Genomic DNA, 21,270 nt, shown 5'->3' with positions numbered 1-21,270 from the left:
TCTCTTCTGTTCCTCTCTCCTCTCTCCTCCTCTCCTCTCTTCCCTGCTCCTCTCTCTCCTCGCTGTATCTCCTCTGTGGACGGGACTTCCTCATCCATTTTCTGCAAAATCAAGGAGAAGGAGGTGAGGAAAGAGAAATGAGACAAAACTCAAGAGATAAAGAACGAAAAGGTGGAGACAAGAAGGGCATCTGGCCAGATTTGTCAAATTCAGAGATGTTAGTGCCGACCTTTTGAACAAAATGCAGCATCTATAGACATGCCCAAAACATGAATAAAGGAGGCTATAAGACTCTAATGCTGCAAAGTTATACAGGATTTGTTCCAGTTTTGACTTTCATATATTAAAGTAGTAAAAAGTAGGCCTATGATAAAATAGCATGTAACCAAGAAAGTCTAAATGTTATTTGGATAACACACCAACAGTTGGACTGCACCTCACTCAGGTTTCATGTTTGAACGTTTGTCTTTGTCTTATCCTCAGACTTTAGGCTGGAGGCCAGACTTTACTGAAACGTTCCACAGACAGTTTGGCCCTCCTCCCCAGGGCAGGTGCCTTCCTCTGGGGCTTAAAGCGTCTTGTCATTGAATTCAGTCCCCAGGGGGCACTGTTTCACGGCAACTCACAGTTAAGGTAATTCATTGCAGTTTTTGCTCTCAGCCTGGTCCAAGCCCAGTGTTGTTCACATATTGTGCTGGATGTCGACATGTTATGGTCTAATCTTATCCACCATCTTGTACTACAATCCCGCCCGAGCTGAAGCAGTAGGAAACTGTAAATTACGATTTCTCTACAAAATATTTTTCTTTACTGAAACACTTTAACCATTCATTTATTAAAACTTTTAGGCGTCTGTGCCGCTGTGGCCAGAGCGCGGCAGACAGAAGCAGCAGCCTCCAAGTCAAAGTTCTTACCCAACCTCGTGGAGCCAGTGTGTGTCAGTGTGTGTAGCTTGTGTGAAGAGCCAGTGTGTGCATCGTGTTTGTGGACGTGTTGTGGAGAGCAGAGCAGAAGGATGCGCTGGGCACCGCTCCTCATTGGCTGCTTCTCAGGCTCTTCTAGCAGATGGGCGGAGGCTCACGGCAAATGGCTCTTCTGAGGAGAGGATGGAGGAAAAGAGAAAGTAGAGGCGCTTCTACACCGGCTACAAACGACGCGAGGCGCAGGAGAGGACAGCGCACCTGCAGATCAATGAGCCAGAGCGAGACAGTTGTTCTGCTGAAGGTAAGAGCCGTGTCCGCTCCATAGAGCTAATAGTAAAGATGATGAGCCTCATCATGTGTGGAGGGTGGGGGTGGAGAGTTACATAAGAGCTTCATCATGGTCCTTAAGACAAACATCAGCTCTTGTCAGCAGATGTGGGTTCGGGAAAGCCTGTGCCGGCGCTGCCTGAGTGTGTGGTGGCCGCTGGTGTTTTAGTACGCAGGGGAACACCGAGTCTCTGCCGCAGGCCTGAAGCCTGTCTCCCAAGCGGACACTGGGCTAGCGTCATGTTGCCTCCTGCAGCGCAGGCTGTGATTGTGTGCGTCGTCTTTATTTCCATGACAACCTGTGGATTTAGGTCCACGGTGTGCGTGTGCGTAAAGCGGCCAGGTGTCTCTGGAGCCCGGGGCACTGCGCTGTGAGGGCCAGGATGAGCTTCTGTGGTCACGTGACAGACGCGAGGATAACACAGGGCCAGGACAGGTGCAGTCACATGTCCACAGTGTTTCACTAATTCACTGCGTGCTTAGGCCTACTGTAGACCTGGATGTGTAGGCGTCCACACATCTGGAAGCTACACACAGCGCTCATCTCTGGCATCTTACGTCATTCCACCAGTCGCCCCTTTTTCAGGCCGTTCTCTGTGGGCCTGGTGTGGGCCTGTGCTGCTGAACATCATACTGACAGTGGCGGACATGCAGAGTTAGTCCATAGGTCCCTGCGGCGTCATACACTACAGTCTAAAGTAAAGCACAAGTGCAGCAGTGTGGTTCCCGGTGTGGTGCCTGTGATGTGCCCAGTGCTGCTGTGTGTTGCCATGGAGATGAGCACCCATTCTCCTCACACACAGTCTGTCCAAGGCTGAGAGTGTTCTATCCTAACACTTTCTCAGCCCCAGACTCCAGAGGCCCCTAGAGGCCCCCAGAGGCTGGTGACAGAGCCAATCACACCTACACATTGTCTGAGTAAAGAAAGAGACTTTAAACCACCTGAAACCATTGTCTTCATCACAACATCATGAGTGCATGCTGCTCTGTCTAAGGAGAATCCTGCTCAGAGTACAGCACTTATAGAAAGAAGGGTAACATAAACATGTCTGTATTTCACAGGCTTAAAGATTTCAGAACCCCATGGAGCAGGATGTGGAGACCCCAGCGATCATACGACCCTCCAAGTTGCCCAAGCAGGCCCGTGAGGACCTGCCCAAGCACCTGGCCGAGATGGACCGAGCCAAGAAGATCCAGCGATATGTGCAGAAAGACGGCAAGTGCAACGTGCACCATGGAAACGTGCGCGAGACCTACCGTTACCTGTCAGACATTTTCACCACCCTGGTGGACCTCAAGTGGAGGTTTAATCTCTTCATCTTTGTGCTGGTCTACACAGTCACCTGGCTGTTCTTCGGCCTGATGTGGTGGCTCATCGCATACCTGCGCGGGGACTTGGACCATGTGGCAGACAATCAGTGGACTCCCTGTGTGAACAATCTCAACGGCTTTGTGTCTGCCTTCCTCTTCTCCATTGAAACCGAGACCACCATTGGCTACGGCTACCGCGTCATAACTGACAAGTGTCCTGAGGGCATTGTGCTGCTGCTGGTCCAGTCCGTGCTGGGCTCTATTGTCAACGCCTTCATGGTGGGCTGCATGTTTGTTAAGATTTCACAGCCAAAGAAACGTGCTGAAACACTAGTGTTTTCCTCCAACGCGGTCATCTCCATGAGAGACAGCCGACTGTGCCTGATGTTCCGTGTAGGGGACCTTCGAAACTCACACATAGTGGAGGCTTCCATCAGAGCCAAGCTCATCAAGTCCAAGCAGACCAAGGAGGGCGAGTTCATCCCACTCAACCAGACGGATATCAATGTGGGCTACAACACCGGAGATGACCGCCTCTTCCTCGTCTCTCCACTCATCATCTGTCACGAGATCAACCAGCATAGCCCCTTCTGGGAGATTTCCCAGGCCCACCTGGCCAAGGAGGAGCTGGAGATAGTGGTCATCCTGGAGGGCATGGTGGAGGCCACAGGTGAGAGCTAAGTGTGTGTGTGTGTATGCTCATATAACTAATACATGTTTAACATAGACTGTCTGTGAGCTGTCCTTCTCTGACTGTGACATGTCCTGGGGTCTCATTTATAAACCTTTACACAGGTACATACATAAACACTAAAGCACTAAAACACATCTCCTTCTGCCTCATTTTTCAGAGTGCCGATGTCAAAATTTTGTTTTTGGATGACTCATTTCCACGTCAACTCATCTTTTTAAAGATTGCAAACTTAACATATAGACAGTCATGTAACACAGTGTATGAATGAGCCTTACTCTGTCAGTGGATGCAGCAGTGCTCCACACTCGAACCATTTGCTGAACTGTGAAATAATACAATGATTCTACTCTGATTGGTGAGTGATGAAAACACTCCAATAATAGCCTAGAGATGAGCTCACAGCTGTGCCCCACATCTGTCTGGGGACTCCACTGGAACATGAACAACAAGCACTTTCTATAGTCTACCCCTGGACCAGAGGGGCCCAAAGATCTACTGCTTAGGACACAAGAGCTGCTGCATTAATAATCATAAAATAAAAACTGCTATTTTAGATTTTTTTTGTTTCACCAACAATGCTTTGCAAAATTGCAAATCCACTATTGCACCAGTATTAAACTAGGATTAAACTAGTACCAGCTAGGTCTGAGCTAGGACCAAACCAGATCGAAAGAGAATTACTCAAGAACTATACCAGGACCAAACCAGGACCAAAGAGAAACTGTTTTATGACTTGGAAGATGGGCTGTGGGCTTGATCCGGCAATGGGGGCACATGCACACACACACACACACACACACACACATACAGTGTGCGAGTCAGCCTCTGGTGACAGTTGGGACCCTTGGCGCTCTCTTTTCACTTGTTCTGATGACACAGAAGTTGTTAGTTCTTCCCGAGTTCCCTTGATGTTGATGTCTGTGTCTGTTGCAGGGATGACATGCCAGGCGCGCAGCTCCTATGTGAGCAGTGAGATCAAGTGGGGTTATCGCTTCACTCCGGTGCTCACTCTGGAGGACGGCTTTTATGAGGTGGACTACAACAGCTTCCACAACATCTACGAGACAAACACGCCCAGCTGCAGCGCCAAGGAGTTGGCTGACCTGACAAACCGTGCGCGCCTGCCTCTCACCTGGTCCCTGGCCAGTAAACTGAGCCAGCAGGGTCTGGAGGGGTCCCGGGACCCAGAGGAGAGCTCCCCAGAGCCATACACTGAGGACAAGAGCCAGACAGAGCGCAATGGGGACATCTCCAAAATGGAGAGTGAGTCCAAAGTGTAGCAGATGTAGGGTTACACTCCTGTTGCTGACTGACTGCCCCAGGACAACTCTGGCCCCTCTTAGGGGAATGACAGTAGTGCTTTGCACGCCCTCACACACAGATGATATTACACTACATTACTCTAGCCCTTTAAAGTTCAACCACAAAAAAAAAAAAAAAAACACAAAACACATGATGTAAAAGCACAGCTCAGTGTGAGGTGACACAACTCCCATAACTGAATCCAACATGTCAGTTACACTTCACCTCAAGGCTCCAGTTGTTCTCTCTGTATTGAACTAATCTCTCAAATATGAACAGTGGAAGCCTCTCAGAAGGTGAACTATGTCCAGATCTGAGCCAGGAACCTGGTCAGAGAGTCGGAGTTTGCAGTCTCTCATGAATCATCATAGGTCCTTATCAAGCTTAGCTCAAGATCTGGAGATAGGTCCCCAGCGCTATTCTGGGTGCTGCACTGGACTGCGTACTGCCCCTGACAGTTGCCCTGGTGGCAGTGAAGGATGGACACATTTTCCTATTCGGCAATAACCTTACCCATAATGACTGGGTATTTAGTATTATCAGAACTGGTGGCTGCATACAGCATGATATCTGTGTACAGCCTTTGCTCTGCTCCACACACACCTCGGAGAAACCAGCCAGAGGCTCCCTGGGACACATGGAGGTTCAGGGATCTGAGGCACGCACGGAACTAAGAGGACGGGCGCAGTTGCATGTTGACATCTGATGTCCTCGGAATGAGATTATTTTTGTTATGGAGAATTCCAATGGGCATTGACATAGGTATTTTTGTATATAATGACTGGATTTTGACTCATGGTTTGGTTTGTATAGTGAATATATGACAGTTTGATACAGATGACTTTAGGTTAGTTCTGTACATCCCTGCCTTACTGTGTAGAAATCTTGTTTTTCACAAATATACAAGCATGTATTCAATAACCTGTTTTAGTTTATGTTCATGTGTAAATAGTGTTGAAGAATAGTGCCATATGAGCATATCACCAATGGATGCAAATGCGTGTGTTCTCTTCTCTTTGATGCCACAGTGGTAACAGTGGTGTAGTGCAGTCCTCCTGAAGCCATCAGCCACTCCCAAACTGACCCTTTAACACTTTTGCACAGCTGAGGCCTTCGCTTCACTTTCCCTCCAGAACACTTCTTTTATCAGCTACAATAAACTCAATGATTATGCACATGCAGCATCCCGCTCTTCCTTTAGCACACTGCTGTATCCTTGACCACCACCACCAGAGGGAGTCACAGCTCAGTGGAGTGGGTTCCTGGAAAGCAGCACTTTGAAAAAACAAGTGTGGCATTCATCTTGTCACAACAAAAATTGCCTCAAATAAACTCTCAACAACTATAGTCAATGGGAAACTTGTCACCCAAAGATAATGAATTAAAAAGGCCAATTCTAAAATAATAATCTACTGTACATACTTATTCATAATTATTTTCCAAAACTCATTAAAACACCAAAAGAACCTTAGTAACAAGAGGAGAACACCGGAAGGTATCCACAGAGCTTGCAAGCGTGTGCTCTGTCTGAGCGTGTGAGGAGAAGGCATTTTTAAATGTTTATATAGTGCCCTCTAAACCACTTCAGCACTTCAGAGTGCATCATTCATTCACTTCACACTATGTGGTGGTAGCCACAGGTGCCCTGGGCTAATTAGGTACCATGATTCGCAAGGTCTTTTTCTTTCACTCAGTTGAAAAATGCATCAGAAATGACCACACAGTTTTGACAGAGAACCAATCTCTTCTTATTAATTATTAATACTCTGCAAAATGTACAATAAAATGCTATGTGTGATTTAGTAATGGCAACAAAATTACATAAGTATAGAAATGAGCAAAAAACAGAGGCAGAGGTGATAAGGCAGTGGCCTAGGTCCCAGCTCGCCCTGTAATCCATCTGGATTACAAACATGGCCACCACTAAAATACAAAACAAGTGATTTATGGAGTCAGTCAGGTGGTACAACACTATGTCCACAGGCTCTGGGCCTCTCTGGAGTCAGTACAGGTCGCAGTGGTTCTTGGCCCTTAGACCAGTGGAGTGGAGAAATGTTCAAATGTTCAGCTCATGGTCTGAGGTGCGTGGCAGCTCACTTCAAACAGCTTCAATAAAACAGAAGCCCTTCTGCTGCACGGCTTCACAAATCACATGCACTTTGTCCAAATCAAGACATCTCCTACACTTTAAAAACAAGAGCACATGCCAAAGGTACAAAACACAAAACAAGAACAGCTAACATAGCTCATAATCAGTCCAAGGCAGAAAATGAAATAGGAATCCCACAGTGAGTTGGCTACACTCTGAAGCTCTCTCCTTTGCCGTCGATGTGGCGCAGGCGCAGGTACACATCTGTCCCAATGCCCTGCATGGACTGGATGGACAGAGAGCCGCCCAAGTACTCTGCATAGGCCCTGGAAGTGGGCAGTCCGAAACCGAACCTGCCAGAGACACAGCCAATCAAACACTTAGTATACAAAACCAACATCACTCTATACAAGCCCAGTGTACAACCCATTTTTGGGAAATACAGGGCAGCAATTGGAGGGGTAGGGCAGGTTTTAATGTACATGGTCACACCCATCTATTAAAAAAGGCTGTTCCTGATTGTTTTTGTTTTTTTTAATAAAGTCAAATCCATTTTGTTTAGATGCATTATTATTTAAAGCAGCTGTCCAACTGCATCTCAGTTTGAAATGCAGTTTGACAGTAATCTTCGCTCTGGTGGTTGTGAAAAGCACTTATAAACTCATTTATGAATAACTGGGATGCTTGATATGCATTAGGCAAGTAAACAAAACATATGGACTAGTTTTTCCTTTAAGTTTACTACTTTCTACATTTTAGATATATACAGAAGACATCAAATATATGATACAAGATATATACAATTATGTATCAAAGAAAACAAGTTTAATAACTCAACAATATATTTATTTAATATTTTATATTCAAATCTGCAGAGCTACGACTGTTTGCTTTGTTGACAGCACTGTAAATGAAGTCTCCTGAAATATTTTTCAATTTCCAGCAGGGTCAAGAAGTGTCAAGAGCAGAAAGCAGTAATCAACGTAAAAGGAGTCTGTTTTATTTATTTATTTACCATGTAGAAATGATCTAGATAAGGCACAGATGTCAGATGCTTATACAGAGTCCAGGTGCCCTTACCCGTGCATGGGTCCAGACTGGTTGCCGCTGTTGGTGATGTTGTTGAAGAGGTTGTTCATACGGGGATCCTGAGCGCTCTCCTCGGCTGTGCTGAAGTGGTAGTCCATGACTTTGTCCAGAATGTGGTGTGGAATGCCCCCTCCGCGGTCAGAGATCCTGTGGGCGGCATATAGTGAGAAAAACTCAGACCCCACTCCCCCACCGTCCCAACATCCTGTACTGACCTGATCACAAAGTCCATGTTGTTGTTAGCAATGGTCACCACCACATCGGGGACGTTGTACGGAGTGTCCAGGTGGCTCTCCATAGTAGCCCTGAGGACACACTCTTATGAGAATCATTTGTACATTTAGGACTGAGAGATACAATAATAACAAGTAGGAGCCATTTTGGTGATATTGTCAGATTGTGATTCAAAAAGTTGTGTTTCGTTTCATTCACATATCTTTACACAAACCCTGCAGGTTTCATGACATCCTAGGGGTGAGACGAGACATGAGATTGGACAAGACAAGATTTACAAAATATAATTTGCACTATTCAGTTAATTTAGATTCTCAATTTTTGATTTATTTAATATTTTTGCAGTCATTCTAACACTGCTTTTTGGAACCACAGTAAGAGTCCAACTTGCCAGCATCACACCTTTTCTCCAATCCATGGATACAATCCAATCCAATCCAATCCAAATGTAAAAACACATAGACAAAAATCTCAGGAGATAATTTTTCGTTTGGCAATTTTATCTCTGGTGGCACGAGAGCTTGTCTCACCCCTTTGGAGTCATGTCACAGCTACCAGCTGTTTAGCCAAGGCTAATTCTGAGCTTTTACATAAAACATAACATGAACACAGCATCTGCACAGGAATTCATGCAAAAAGTACCATTTATGTAGAAAAAGTACTAGGAAACAATGTTTAATTTTAATCCCAGATTAAAATTCATCATGAGTTTTTACAGAGAAACACCAAAAAATACCAAATCTTCAGCTCACTCTCTCCAATAAAAATCCTCACATAGGATGGACCAATAGTCATGAAAACAATAAAAATATAAATGAAAAAGTGTGTTCAAACTTTTGACTGGTAGGACACTGGTAGCTTTGAGAAGTGGTCTCACATACCGCATGGCGTTCTTGAGCAGCTCAGGCAGGATGTAGTCCAGGGGCAGGGGGATGAAGGGAAAGCGCGCCGCCACATGTCCGTTGATGCGCACTCGCGGAGAGTTTCCATACTGATGCTCACAGAGACGCCTGGTCCACAAGCACACAGAACAACCATGAGTCCACAGCAGAAAGCAGCACAGCACACAGTCTTTAGGGATCAGTGATATACTGGTACAACATTAGTAACGGCCGATATCGATACCAACTCATCAGTATCGGCCAGTGTCAATACAGATATTTTTCTGCTACCCCATTCTCCATGTGTCCTTTTAAATCAGATTAATGAGTCAAAAATGAAATAGAAGAGCGTTATATGTAGGGATGTAACAATAACAGTAATATTATGGGCTGTCATAATAAATCTAATTATAAAACTCCATTGCTTAAATGCATCTTTTTATTGCAGCAATTAAAAAAATGGAAACCTACATGATCATGACCACGATCCTTTACTTCATCTAAACGCAGACACCATGAAGGAATAATGTTAAAGAAGTTCTTCATTCTTTTACATACGACCGCACTATACAGAAGAACAATACAGCGCCAAAGGCTGGTCAAGGCTTTTTAAAAAGGGAAAAAGTAGCATTTCTTTGATCTGGTTAGCATCTTCAGAATATTGCTGTAAATATCATACCATGAGATTTGCATATCGTTACATCCATAGTATGACTATGTTTACACAAACCTGAAACCATTTTATATGCAAGATAAACACATTTAATGACAGTTTACTGGAGTGAAAAGTTTATTTGAGTTCTTTACTCCCACTTAAGATACATTTGTAGGCCTTGCTATGGATTTTAAAAGTTAAATGCTGGTATGGACAAATGTTACTGGATTACAGATGTCATCACAGCATTCTAAAAGGTCAGTAATATTAAATGGGGTGGTTAAAACATTTGTGAATTTACATTTGAGATATTTCTTGTGGAAAATTGCCCCACCCCTAGATTATATGGCATTGTCATAAGATGAGTGGAGATGTAAACTGTGTACAAGTTTGGATCACCTTTTTTGATTTACTTCATGTAATATTTTTACTATCACTGCAGCACTGCGTTTTGGAACAACAGCTTCTCATGAAATGCAACCAGCCACTTAACCCTTTTTTGTCCCTTTTGAGAACACACGGGAAAAAAAAAAAATCACGAGATTACATTCCTGCATGCAATCTTGTGGCACAGGATCTTGTATAAATATCCAATATACTCGATTAAAATATAACTTAATTGGACATACTATATATTGATGTAATGAAACAAATTTTCTGGTTGTAGTTGGCCCAGAAAGTCTCATGTTTCAACAAATTATAATTTATTTATAATACAAATTTGTTTTGTAGTTACTTAAGGGACAAATTATAGCTACATAATTCATTTGGATCAGGTTTGTCTTATTTTAAAGGAAATAAAGTTTCAGCACTTATCAGGTATTGGGAGATATTTAGGCTATTGAAATTGAAAAAGCTACATCAGTGTATCCCTGGTATGCATGAGTATACCTAAGGTAAGACATCACTGTTGAGGACACACTGTAGTGTCACGATTGCAGAAGCAGGCTCAGCTCAGTCACAGAATCAAAAGGTTAAAAATGTACTGAACAAGTTTGTTTGACCAGATTTACAGTGAGTGCTCCAAAAGGCAGAGTGATAAGGTTACAGAGAGTAAACATTGATAAGGCCTATCAGGTGCTCAGGTGTCAAACGGGGGAGTTATCAGCTGACTTCTGCCCTACTCTACAGCTGACGTGAGAACAGAGCACCCAAGCACACAGTCTGAGCAGCACTCACCGGGCAAAGTCCACCCACTTCTCGATGATCTTTTTGGGGGACAGACGTCTGCAGATGATGCCTACAAAATCAGGCTGGAAGAGGAGAGCAGAGTTAAAATTTGGAATGTCATGTGTGTGAAAGCAGAGAGTCACAGCAGAGAAGAGGCAGAGACATACATTGTCCTCATGGAGAGCCAAGTGGTGAGTAGCCAGCATCCTGATCCCCAGCCGTGAGCACAGTGTTGTGTCCAGGAAGCTGCGGATGAGGCTCTCGTCCTACACACAAGAGGCTTCAATCACTCTCAGGCCTGTTTCGGAAAACACTGTGTTGTGCTCAAAATCAATTTTAAGGTAAGGTAAGGTGAAACTCTGACCGAATGTCCAATGTTTCCACTGTCCCAGAAGAGCATGATGGGGCAATATTTCTAAAATTTGTCTCATCATTTTCTTTGAGCCAGATCATGATTACGATTTTATCACGGTTCATGTAGACTTAGTTTCTTTATAACATCTTTAAGTTGTAAATTAAAGACAGTTATCTGCTTGTTCTGAAAGTTCATACTTCACTATGATTAGTTATTTCCAACTGTCACTCACTCAGTAGAAGGAGTGGGTTGGGAAAAGTGTCCGAGCACTGGATCATGATCCAATGATATGATCAAAAAACAAACTCACAAGGATGAGATCACAGTTCAATTTAAATTTTGGATGCGTGTGGTGTGTGTGTATGCCTGAGGTCCCTGAGGCCCTCACCTGGATGAGTCTGAGGTCCCTGAGGCCCTCACCTGGATGTGTCTGAGGTCCCTGAGGCCCTCACCTGGATGTGTCTGAGGTCCCTGAGGCCCTCACCTGGATGTGTCTGAGGTCCCTGAGGCCCTCACCTGGATGTGTCTGAGGTCCCTGAGGCCCTCACCTGGATGTGTCTGAGGTCCCTGAGGCCCTCACCTGGATGTGTCTGAGGTCCCTGAGGCCCTCACCTGGATGTGTCTGAGGTCCCTGAGGCCCTCACCTGGATGAGTCTGAGGTCCCTGAGGCCCTCACCTGGATGAGTCTGAGGTCCCTGAGGCCCTCACCTGGATGGTCTGAGGTCCCTGAGGCCCTCACCTGGATGAGTCTGAGGTCCCTGAGGCCCTCACCTGGATGAGTCTGAGGTCCCTGAGGCCCTCACCTGGATGAGTCTGAGGTCCCTGAGGCCCTCACCTGGATGTGTCTGAGGTCCCTGAGGCCCTCACCTGGATGTGCTTACGGCACTCTCTGAAGCCCTGGGCCAGCATGGTCACCACATCTTTGTGGTCGTCGAGCAGCTGTTGCACCAGTTTACAGAAGCGTGCCTCAGTGTCCTGGTCCGTGATCTAAACACACACACACACACAGGCCTTTACAAATATGTGCCTATGTCTCCATAGATCACCTGACTGTTACGATAACAAATTCTGAAGTGCAACATATTGCTGAAGAAAATATAGACTAGGGATGGGCATGATTAGTCGATTAATCAATAATTGATCGCTAAGAATTTCATCGATTACGTTAATTTTAATCAACAAACAGAATGTAGGTTGCTGTGCATAGCGTGACCAAACAAGGGTCCGTACATGTGTCTCTCTGCACTCAGAAGGAGCGAGCAAACAGAAACAGTCAGTCCGCCTGCAACGTACCGAAGTGCATATGCGTATTTATTGATGATTTGTACAAGACATTCCACACTTTCCGTTGTGTTCGGGACAAGTGGGAGTCCATGTGCACAGTGTATAAAGCAGCACATATGTTTCGGTGTCCAGTGGGAAAAGTTTTTTCCAGGTGAGAGTAGCGCGATGTCAATGACGAGTTCCCGCCCCCTCCCCCCATACGGTGTCCTGGTTTTGACAAACACAAATCTAGTCACACTAACCTGTATTCCATTGAGTCATGTCTTTTAATCTGACAGAAACTGACCGCATCAGCGACACAAGAGCTGGAGTTTTATCTTCCCTGAGTTTATGCAAATTAGCGATGCGGTTTTAAGTTTTGTTTCTGTGCGAGTTGCACAAAACTGAATTAAACACATTATAATGTCAAACAGCTGATGTGGCTCTAGAGTGGTTACGGTTTATATGTCATAAAGTTGAATTTATTTATGCAGATTAGTAGTGCAGATAGTAATAATAACGATGATCATTTTAATATAAAAACGTTAATGATTAATCGATAATCGATCGGTAATTTTTCCGACGATCGATTAAGAAAATTTCATCGAATGCCCATCCCTAATATAGACAATAAATAATAATACTGAAACTAATTTATGCTACTGACATAATAACGCTATCCCCACGTGCACACACAGGCGGCATGCAGGGGCATGTGAATCTGCCACAGCACATATAACCTGAGAATATGAAGGTAAACAACTAGAGCTAGTGTTTCTTATACACCAACTGGCTCTCTGTACTCTTGGTTAGTAGATACAAACATGACATTTATGCATTTCTACTGATGCTACACTGGATAGATACATAAATAATTTACTGATCCTGAAGGACATTTTGGCAACAGCAACAATGAAACAAACATAATAAAGCAGTCCATCCTCTTGCATTCATCATTTATAGAGATGCCTTGTACAGACATATGGCATGTGGGACAAATGATTTCCAGTCTGTCCATGAAGCAGGACAGGGACAACAGCCTGCTGGATGTGCTGTGCTGTAGGTTCTCCAGGATGGACAGGAGTTTGTTTAGGGCCCTCTTCTCAGCCAGAGATGTGAGTGAGTCAAGCTCTGCTCCCACTACAGATCCTGCCTTCCTCACTTTGTTCTAGTTTATTCAACTGCACGGCATCCTTCTCGAGGCTACCTCCCCAGCAGACCACAGTGTTGAAGAGGACACTGGAGACTGGTTGTGGTAGAACATAAGCAGGAGCTTCTGGCAAATGTTAAAGACTTCAGCGTCCTGAGAAAGTCCAGTCTGCGCTTGTTATAGAGCAGGTCTGTATTGTCAGACCAGTCTAATCTGTGGTCGAGCTCTAGGTCCAAATACTTATAACTCTCTACAGTCTCCACAGTGTCCCTCTCAATGGTCATAGGAGGCAGCTGTGGCCTTCTCCTCCTAAAGTTCACCACCATCTGTTTGGTCTTTGCAGTGTTCAGCTAAAGGTGGTTAGCCCCGCACCAAACCACAAGTCCTCAAAGAGCTGCCTGTACCCCTCTTCGTCACTGTTCCTAAAACAACGCACAATAGCTGTCCTCAAGAGTACTTCTGCATGTGAAACAACTGAGTTCTAGCACACCGTGTACATAGTAAACAACTGCTGACAACAGTCATCTGATACAACAGTATCAGAGGTGCTGTCCCCAGTCAGACATACTGAGGTCTCCCAGTGAGATAATCTGTACCATCACAAACCTCCCTGAAGTCATTTTGCTCCACTGTGTTGCACACAAACAGGCCCCCTGTGGGAATCCTGAAAAATAGTTAGCTTCTGCTACCTGGCTGACACACTGAGCACTTTTTGAAACTGGTTTGAGCCATTTATCTGACATCATATCATAGAATTGTAACCAACTAAGAAGTGCAGCAGGTGCAGTTCAGGAAGGAAACAAGTAAAAGGCTGTTGGATTTTGTGAAATGAGCCGTTTGTTTTTCTTGTATTCATCAAGACTGTGCAAGAGGCTAGCTAATGTGCTAGCTGTAGACATTTGAGATGCTACAAGCTTTTCATGTGGCAGCAAATGTGGCAGAAGATCTTCAAGAGGAAACACTTTGTGGGGAATGGTCCATTTCATCACCAACTGAAACATCAGAATGGAGTAAGAACTAGGCCTTTCCTGTTGTGTTCACCTGTCTCCATGTGTCCACGCTCCCACACGAGCGAAAAAACTGCACCTTTTGAACGTGTAATTTTTAGAATGTGTTAAAAGTGAAGGGGTGGCTCCATGGAACAGCACATCATGTGCGCGTAGATTTAAATAAATAGGATCCATCCCCCGTGAGCCAGTTCTGGGTCCCAATCATTCCAAACTGCTTTGAAAGGTAGTATCTCCAGCAGTCCATTTTGGACTCCTAAAAGGGGGTTGGGGCCTTAAGCAGTAGAAAGACTTGGGGTCCGCGCCATTCAGTCCTGTACTGACCCTATGGAAAGGAGGCTTAATTCATGCCAAAGGAGGCCCAGCCAAGTATTGAGTGCATAAAAATGAACACACTTGTGTTTAAAATATCCTTTTAATTGATCATATGGAATATTTAAATTTTCTAAGACAAAGAATTTGGGGTTTCCATTATCTGTAAGCCGTAATCATTAAAAAAAAAAAAAAAAAAAAGAAACAAAGGCTTGAAAGCTTCACTTTGTGTGTCATGTATATAATACATGGGTTTGAATTTGAGAAAAATATTGCACTATTGTCCCTGTATATTGAACATATAGTTCATATAGTAATTATCACGACAGGCCTAATTTGTCATATTATATAAAAAATATATGACCCAGCCTTGACTTAAACAGTGCTGTACTTCAAACAAGTGAAAAAGGGTGTGCGTATCAATCAGGCCAACACAAATGCAGCGTGTTTTTATTAGTGCCATAAATAAGTGTTGTTTACTCTGCACTCACCTGGGGGAAGTCGCTGAGCATGTGGTAGGCCCTTATGTACAATTCATGCTGAAAACAAGAAAACAGTGAGTGAGAGCTGCAGACGAAGGGAAGCAGGTCAAAGGTGAACACGGGGGCTTTCAGTACAAGCCTATATCTGACACCTAAACGTGTTACAAAAAAGCATAAACTACACACCTAAGGGATACTGCACTTTTTTTTATGGCAGAATATCAGCACAGTTTAAAGAGGGAGTGTTTTACTTCTATAGGGGATTAACTGTTTACACAAAACATATTTTGATCATCATGTTACCTTTTATTGATCTGAAAATGCTACATTCACTGAAAACAACGTATTAACATATTTTAGTTTCACTTTCATTTCTGAAGCTCTGAGTCATTCCTGTCTTCGCTCCTAGCATCAAATCACTCCCCCTTAATAACCTATCACAACGTGATCAATGTGCATCATAATGAAACTATTACATAATGAAAGTATAACTATGGTTTTTCAAGTGGCTGTGTACAGTTTCGTATCATGTTTTTGGAAAACTGTCATGTGGGAGCATGAGCGATGGAGGGTTATGGGCTGAGCATTAAACAGAATCTTACAGCAAACCATAAGGAGAGTTCAAACAGGGCCACTCAAAACATGCATGTTTTTGATGAGGGAAAGTTACAATGTGGTAGAAAGCTAAAAACTATATTACATAATGCCTCCTCCTTGAATGTTAATATTTAATTAATCAAATTATTGTATTGCCTTTTATTTTATTGTGTGTGGTTCTGTGTTTTCTTATTTTTTTGTAGTTTTACATAGTAAAATAGAAAAAAATCCATACATTTTTGTGATATATGAAGAAGCCATAACATTGCAATATTATAAAATTGCCAGGGACCTGTGTGAGGTACTGCTGTCACAACAAAAAATTCAACTCATTTTCCACACTAAGGAATAGACTCGATACTCAATACTGACTCAAAGACCACGAAACACTCTTTAGACAGTAGAATGCATGAAGGTGATTTGCAGCATTAAATGGTAGTAGTTTCTTTTCTATTCCAAAGTGGTTTTATATCGGTGTAATCCCTCAGTAGGTGACATAGTGGTCCATGGGCTTAGACTAATCTATGTGCTCTAAAAAGTAAAAAAGTTAACACCCAGATACAAACTGAGATGAAAACCAGTACTGAACAGGGCAAGGTTTGGCCTTTCCTGATTTTTAATGTCCATGATCTTTATCAAACGTAGTAAAAATCCCATAGTAACATTAAAAGAGGGATATTTTACTTTTATGTGGTATTAAATTAACACATTATATATTTAGATCACCATTTTACCTTTTACTTTTTTTTAAAAAATACTATATTTGCTAACAACAGGGTAGTAACAAGTTTAATACGTTTCACTTTCTCTGAAGGTGCTTAAGTGTCCTTACCACTTGCAGAATGGTGGGGTTGCAGCCGATGATGAAGGGCAGGCTGCGGAAGCCCTTGATGCGGTGAGCGATCCTCACGGGCAGCTCTTTGTGCAGATACTTGGCACTGCTCTGGATCACACACACACAGAATTGAGGGTGGTCAGAAGAAAAGTGGTATTATTACTGACATTTCACTGTAGGGTTAAACAATTTTGGATTTTTCTGACAGGCTTTTCAATTACTGTTTGATTTGCAATTTATGCTTTGATAGTGAGACTCTGTTGTTTGGTAGCATTAAGATTTGAGAGAGGACTGAAATATGAATTGCTAAATTAATACAAAAATCCAGTGCATTTTTAACATTTGTAGAGGTCTAAAGCACATTTCTTTTTACAGAACAAGACATCATGATCATTTGTTGTTTGTCAAGTACATTACAATAAATAACTAAATAACTGTGCACCTTGGATTTAATTAATTTCAATTGCTCTTTTGTTTCAATTGCGATATATCTTACAACCTTACTCCACAAAGAGGTTAACCACACCAATTCTGATAAGAATGTAACACTGTCTTGCAAGTGCCATGTTCGTAAATTAATTTGTTTTAAGACTGTGTCTTTGAGGGGACCTTTCTGTACTCACTTGTTTTGTTCTATTCATGTGAGTAGCTGAGCACTATTATAGAAGTGTATCTAATATCACTGGCAGGTTTCTTTAGTGTGAAACACTGATGCATGGTTTGATTCTCTTGGAAGAAGAGGTATATAACCTGGAATGCTGCACAATGTCTTTAAGAAGTATGTATCGTCCACCTGAAACCCAGCATTTCAGTGATTTGTTAAAACTAAGTAGACTGTATTGTTGAAAGCCTGCTTTAACAGATGCTACTAAATCCATTGTAATGCATTACTTTTGTTCTTAGATAATGGAGAGGGCCTGGTCAAACCCCCGCTCCTCCCTCCAGCCTCCAGAGTAGGTCAAAGGGGAGGACTGCATTTGGGAACAACAGCACTACTTACCAGGATGTGATGTCCATCTGGAGATTTACCCGAGTACAGCAGTGTGGCCAAAGTCAACCGCACAGACGCCTGGACATAAGAATTCTCCATGTTATGATCATGTTAATATTTCAATAAATGCTTTGAGAAGTCTGTGAGAGGCTTCTAGGAACACCCACTTTGTACACGAACAGAAACTATGGACCCAAGACAGCAGAACTATACAGTACAAGATAAAACGTGTGTAAAGTGTGTTACGGACCAAGATGAACACGATTAAAGTAAACCTCATACACAGAAAAAGTGAGTCATATAAACGAATAAGGCGATGAGAGTAATTTGTAATCATATTTAGACTCGAACGATCAGAAATAATCGATAAGTGAATGTTGTGACAGTAGCTCAGAAGCGGAGAAAAGCCTGTGGTCCAGCCTGGTCCAGCCTGGTCCAGCCTGGTCCAGCCTGGTCCAGCATGTGGTCCAGCATGTGGTCCAGCCTGACAGACAGTGTTGAGTCGAGGTCACTGTTGTGTAACTCCGCTCGCACACTACAGTACCGGAACACTGCAATGTCATGTGCACATGAGCTGACAGGCTGCCGCTGCACGCACACCACAGTCTAATAAAGCCTTCACTGGGTGTCAGTGTGTCGGTTAAACATTGACAAAGTCCCTGGTCCGGGTGAATTTAGTGTGGACACAGTAAGCGCGGTGTCACACTTCCCGGTGCACTGGCAGAGCAGCGCTAGCAGCTAGCATACGTACTTGACAGGCTACACTAGTGTTAGCGTCGAGCCGATCCAGCCCCACACACACAGCCCAGAACAACACAAGCACACAAACACACAAACACACAAACACACAAACCCAGCTGCACTCACCTTCTCGGCCGAGACGTCAATGGCCGACTGGTTGTAAAAGGATGTAACGGTTTTGGATCTCTCCCGGGCCAGCTCCGAGAGGCCCTGCACGGAGGAGGTGGAGCGCAGCCTGCGGATCCCCGAACAGGACATCGGAGGTACATTGTTGATGATGGGAACCAGCAAAAGCCTTCCGAGGCCCGGTGTGGCCCGGCGACAGGGACCGCTCAGCATCTCCACAGCTACCGCCACAAAGCCTGCGCGCATCGGGACAGCTCGCAGTCGGTCGGAGACTTTCCACTAGCAGGCCATTCGGGCCGAACCGTTCACAAAAGCACTCATCATACAGTAGGGCCCGAAGAGAGGGTACAGAAAGGGCTTTGTACGCGCCGGGGCGGGTGAGAGGAACGGTCCTGGGGGCTGAGCCAATCAGACGAGGAGGGGCGGGCAGCATCATCTGAGCTCCACTATGAGCTCCACCATGAGCTTCACAGCGCAGGGTTCCCTTGATTTGGTCCAGAAAGGTCATTCAGTATTAGGAAAAGACCGCATACCACAGAAGAGGTCTCAGAGTAAATGTCATTTCACACAGGAAAAAGCCTACCACATCTATAGGCCATGTTTATTTCATGTAATCATCATGTTTTGCTTTTCACTTCGAAAAGCTGCTGAATGAACCAGACCCTTGCAACGCTGGGTTTGCATCATAGACACTCGTATGTTTAATAAACTAACTTCCTTTGACCAATTCTAACGCCTCACTCGAGGAAGCTTTTAATAAAGGATGACATTATCAGAGCGGATTATCTTTGCACGTGACAATAGGCTGTATGATTTCTCTTCCTATCCAAGGTGCTTTGAAGTTTTTTTTTTTCCATTATGGCCATCAGTAACATCTAGAATTGTGCACTTATTCTGGTTGTCTTCATGGAGATGTCACTGCTTTGCTTAAAACCTATGGCATGAAACAGAGAAGTAAGCACGTAACACAACCAGGTCACAACAGGTCAGATCTGTGGAGAGGCTCACCTACTCACAGTGAGAATTTTTTTAAAGAAATATAAACAGCAGGACTGCTGTCCTGAAGCCCTGGTTGAGTGTCCTCCCCTTTGACCAAAGTTCTTCTTTGCAGTCTGTGGTCCTCGCATCCCACCACCATCCGTCACCAGATGGAAGATGGACGACAAAGGCTGTGGGCGCGCACCTTTGTCTATGTCTCTATCACGTATGGTCTCTGGGCTGTTCCAGGAGCTCAAGGCTGATAGGGCTCCAGTGGTTCATGATGAATGATTTAGACTCTATGGAAATAAGAAATTCTGTGAGTAAAAATGCTCCACAACACAAGGTTCCAGAGTAAGCTCCACCTGAGAGTCCAGGTTTGCTGTGTTCATGTCATAGACTGTATGGTTCACATACATTCATTATTGTTTGGGAGTAAACCTTTGCGCCCCCTGCTGGACAATGCATGTGAGGCATCACTAATTGAAATTCGTGACGTAACTAGAAACTGAAAGCTGTTGTGATTTTGTGCTATACAAATAATACCAATAAATGGAATTGAATTTGAAAGTATTTGACATAAAATTTGCTGAAACTTGTTTGTCAAAAGTAAACCAATGAACTTTCCTTAGGAATTCAACTGGATTAATATGTTTTAAGCATTTCTGTCCAAGAATGAAGTTACTTTATATTTAGCTGAGACCAATGCTAAATCAGAGTAAGACTGTTCACTGACATTGTCACTGAACAACAAAAACAACATTAATACAACATTACATTTGTAATGTATAATAATATATAATGTGTATTATTGTCAGGTTTAAGCCCACCTAAACATTGTAAAAGTAAGAAGAAAGACAAGAGATTAATATCGTTTTCTCATGAGGAGGGCGGACAGAGAGTGCATTTACCGTTACAGTCTCTACCCGCTCTGATGCACTCTCCGCGTCTCCTCTTTTTATTGTCATAAGAGGGTCCCTAGTTACAATGGATGTTTCTCTAAAGGGGAGGGGTTGAAAACAGCAAAAAACAGTAGAAACATCAGACATGATTTCATTGTGCAAATATGTATGTCAGCAGCCAGCAGCAGGTGGCCGATAAGGTGTAGCATCTTTGTAGCATCTTTAGGAACAGCGCTTCCCTTCCTTTCTGCCAACCTTGAGAACTGTCCTCTTTCCCAGCAAAGAGCTGAATAAGTCATTGTTTTCGCGGTGCGCAGAGAGGGTGACAGGTCACTGCATAGTTATTAAGCACAAAACATTATTCACACAAAAACAATACATAGACCCCGAGATATGGTCATGAGCTCTGGGTAGTGACTGAAAGGACAAGATCGCGGATACAAGCACTCGAAATGGGTTTCCTCCGCAGGGTGGCTGGGCGCTCCCTTAGAGATAGGGTGAGGAGCTCAGTCACACGGGAGGAGCTCGGAGTAGAGCCGCTGCTCCTCCACATCGAGAGGAGCCAGTTGATTTGGCTCGGGCATCTGTTCCGGATGCCTCCTGGGCGCCTCCCTCGGGAGGTGTTCCGGGCATGTCCCACCGGGAGGAGGCCCCGGGGAAGACCCAGGACACGCTGGAGGGACTATGTCTCTCGGCTGGCCTGGGAACGCCTCGGGGTTCCCCCGGAGGAGCTGGAGGACGTGTCTGGGGTGAAGGAAGTCTGGGAGTCCCTGCTTAGGCTGCTGCCCCCGCGACCTGGCCCTGGATAAGCGGACGAAAATGGATGGATGGATGGAACAATACATACAAAATATGG

General features: G+C 44.1%; 2 protein-coding genes across 3 annotated transcripts; one reads left to right on the top strand and one right to left on the bottom strand.

Moving 5' to 3' along the window:
- Positions 1-2,333: 2,333 nt before the first annotated feature.
- Positions 2,334-4,660, top strand: LOC110166963 (potassium inwardly rectifying channel subfamily J member 6). 2 transcript variants are annotated; one of them, XM_055148491.1, is made up of 3 exons: positions 2,334-3,231; positions 4,189-4,419; positions 4,459-4,660. In XM_055148491.1, exons 1-3 carry the CDS (start codon positions 2,334-2,336, stop codon positions 4,533-4,535), a joined length of 1,206 nt encoding a protein of 401 aa, XP_055004466.1. In that variant the 3' UTR covers positions 4,536-4,660. The 2 variants fall into 2 exon arrangements, with proteins under 2 accessions (XP_055004466.1, XP_020787923.1); XM_020932264.2 differs by having other exon boundaries at positions 4,189-4,660.
- A 1,621-nt stretch (positions 4,661-6,281) lies between these two features.
- On the bottom strand, positions 6,282-18,909 carry bckdk (branched chain ketoacid dehydrogenase kinase). The gene is made up of 11 exons (XM_020932263.2): positions 18,535-18,909; positions 17,677-17,745; positions 16,674-16,784; positions 15,254-15,301; positions 11,898-12,017; positions 10,843-10,941; positions 10,685-10,758; positions 8,851-8,979; positions 7,951-8,040; positions 7,727-7,882; positions 6,282-6,999 (listed from the first exon to the last, which is right to left on the bottom strand). Exons 1-11 carry the CDS (start codon positions 18,778-18,780, stop codon positions 6,855-6,857), a joined length of 1,287 nt encoding a protein of 428 aa, XP_020787922.2. The 5' UTR covers positions 18,781-18,909; the 3' UTR covers positions 6,282-6,854.
- Positions 18,910-21,270: the final 2,361 nt, after the last annotated feature.

Source organism: Boleophthalmus pectinirostris, unplaced genomic scaffold (genome assembly GCF_026225935.1).
Source record: "Boleophthalmus pectinirostris isolate CB_2022bp ecotype Guang Dong unplaced genomic scaffold, ASM2622593v1 HiC_scaffold_12, whole genome shotgun sequence".
Classification (NCBI taxonomy): Eukaryota; Metazoa; Chordata; class Actinopteri; order Gobiiformes; family Gobiidae; genus Boleophthalmus; species Boleophthalmus pectinirostris.
This window is presented reverse-complemented; position numbering and strand designations above follow the sequence as displayed.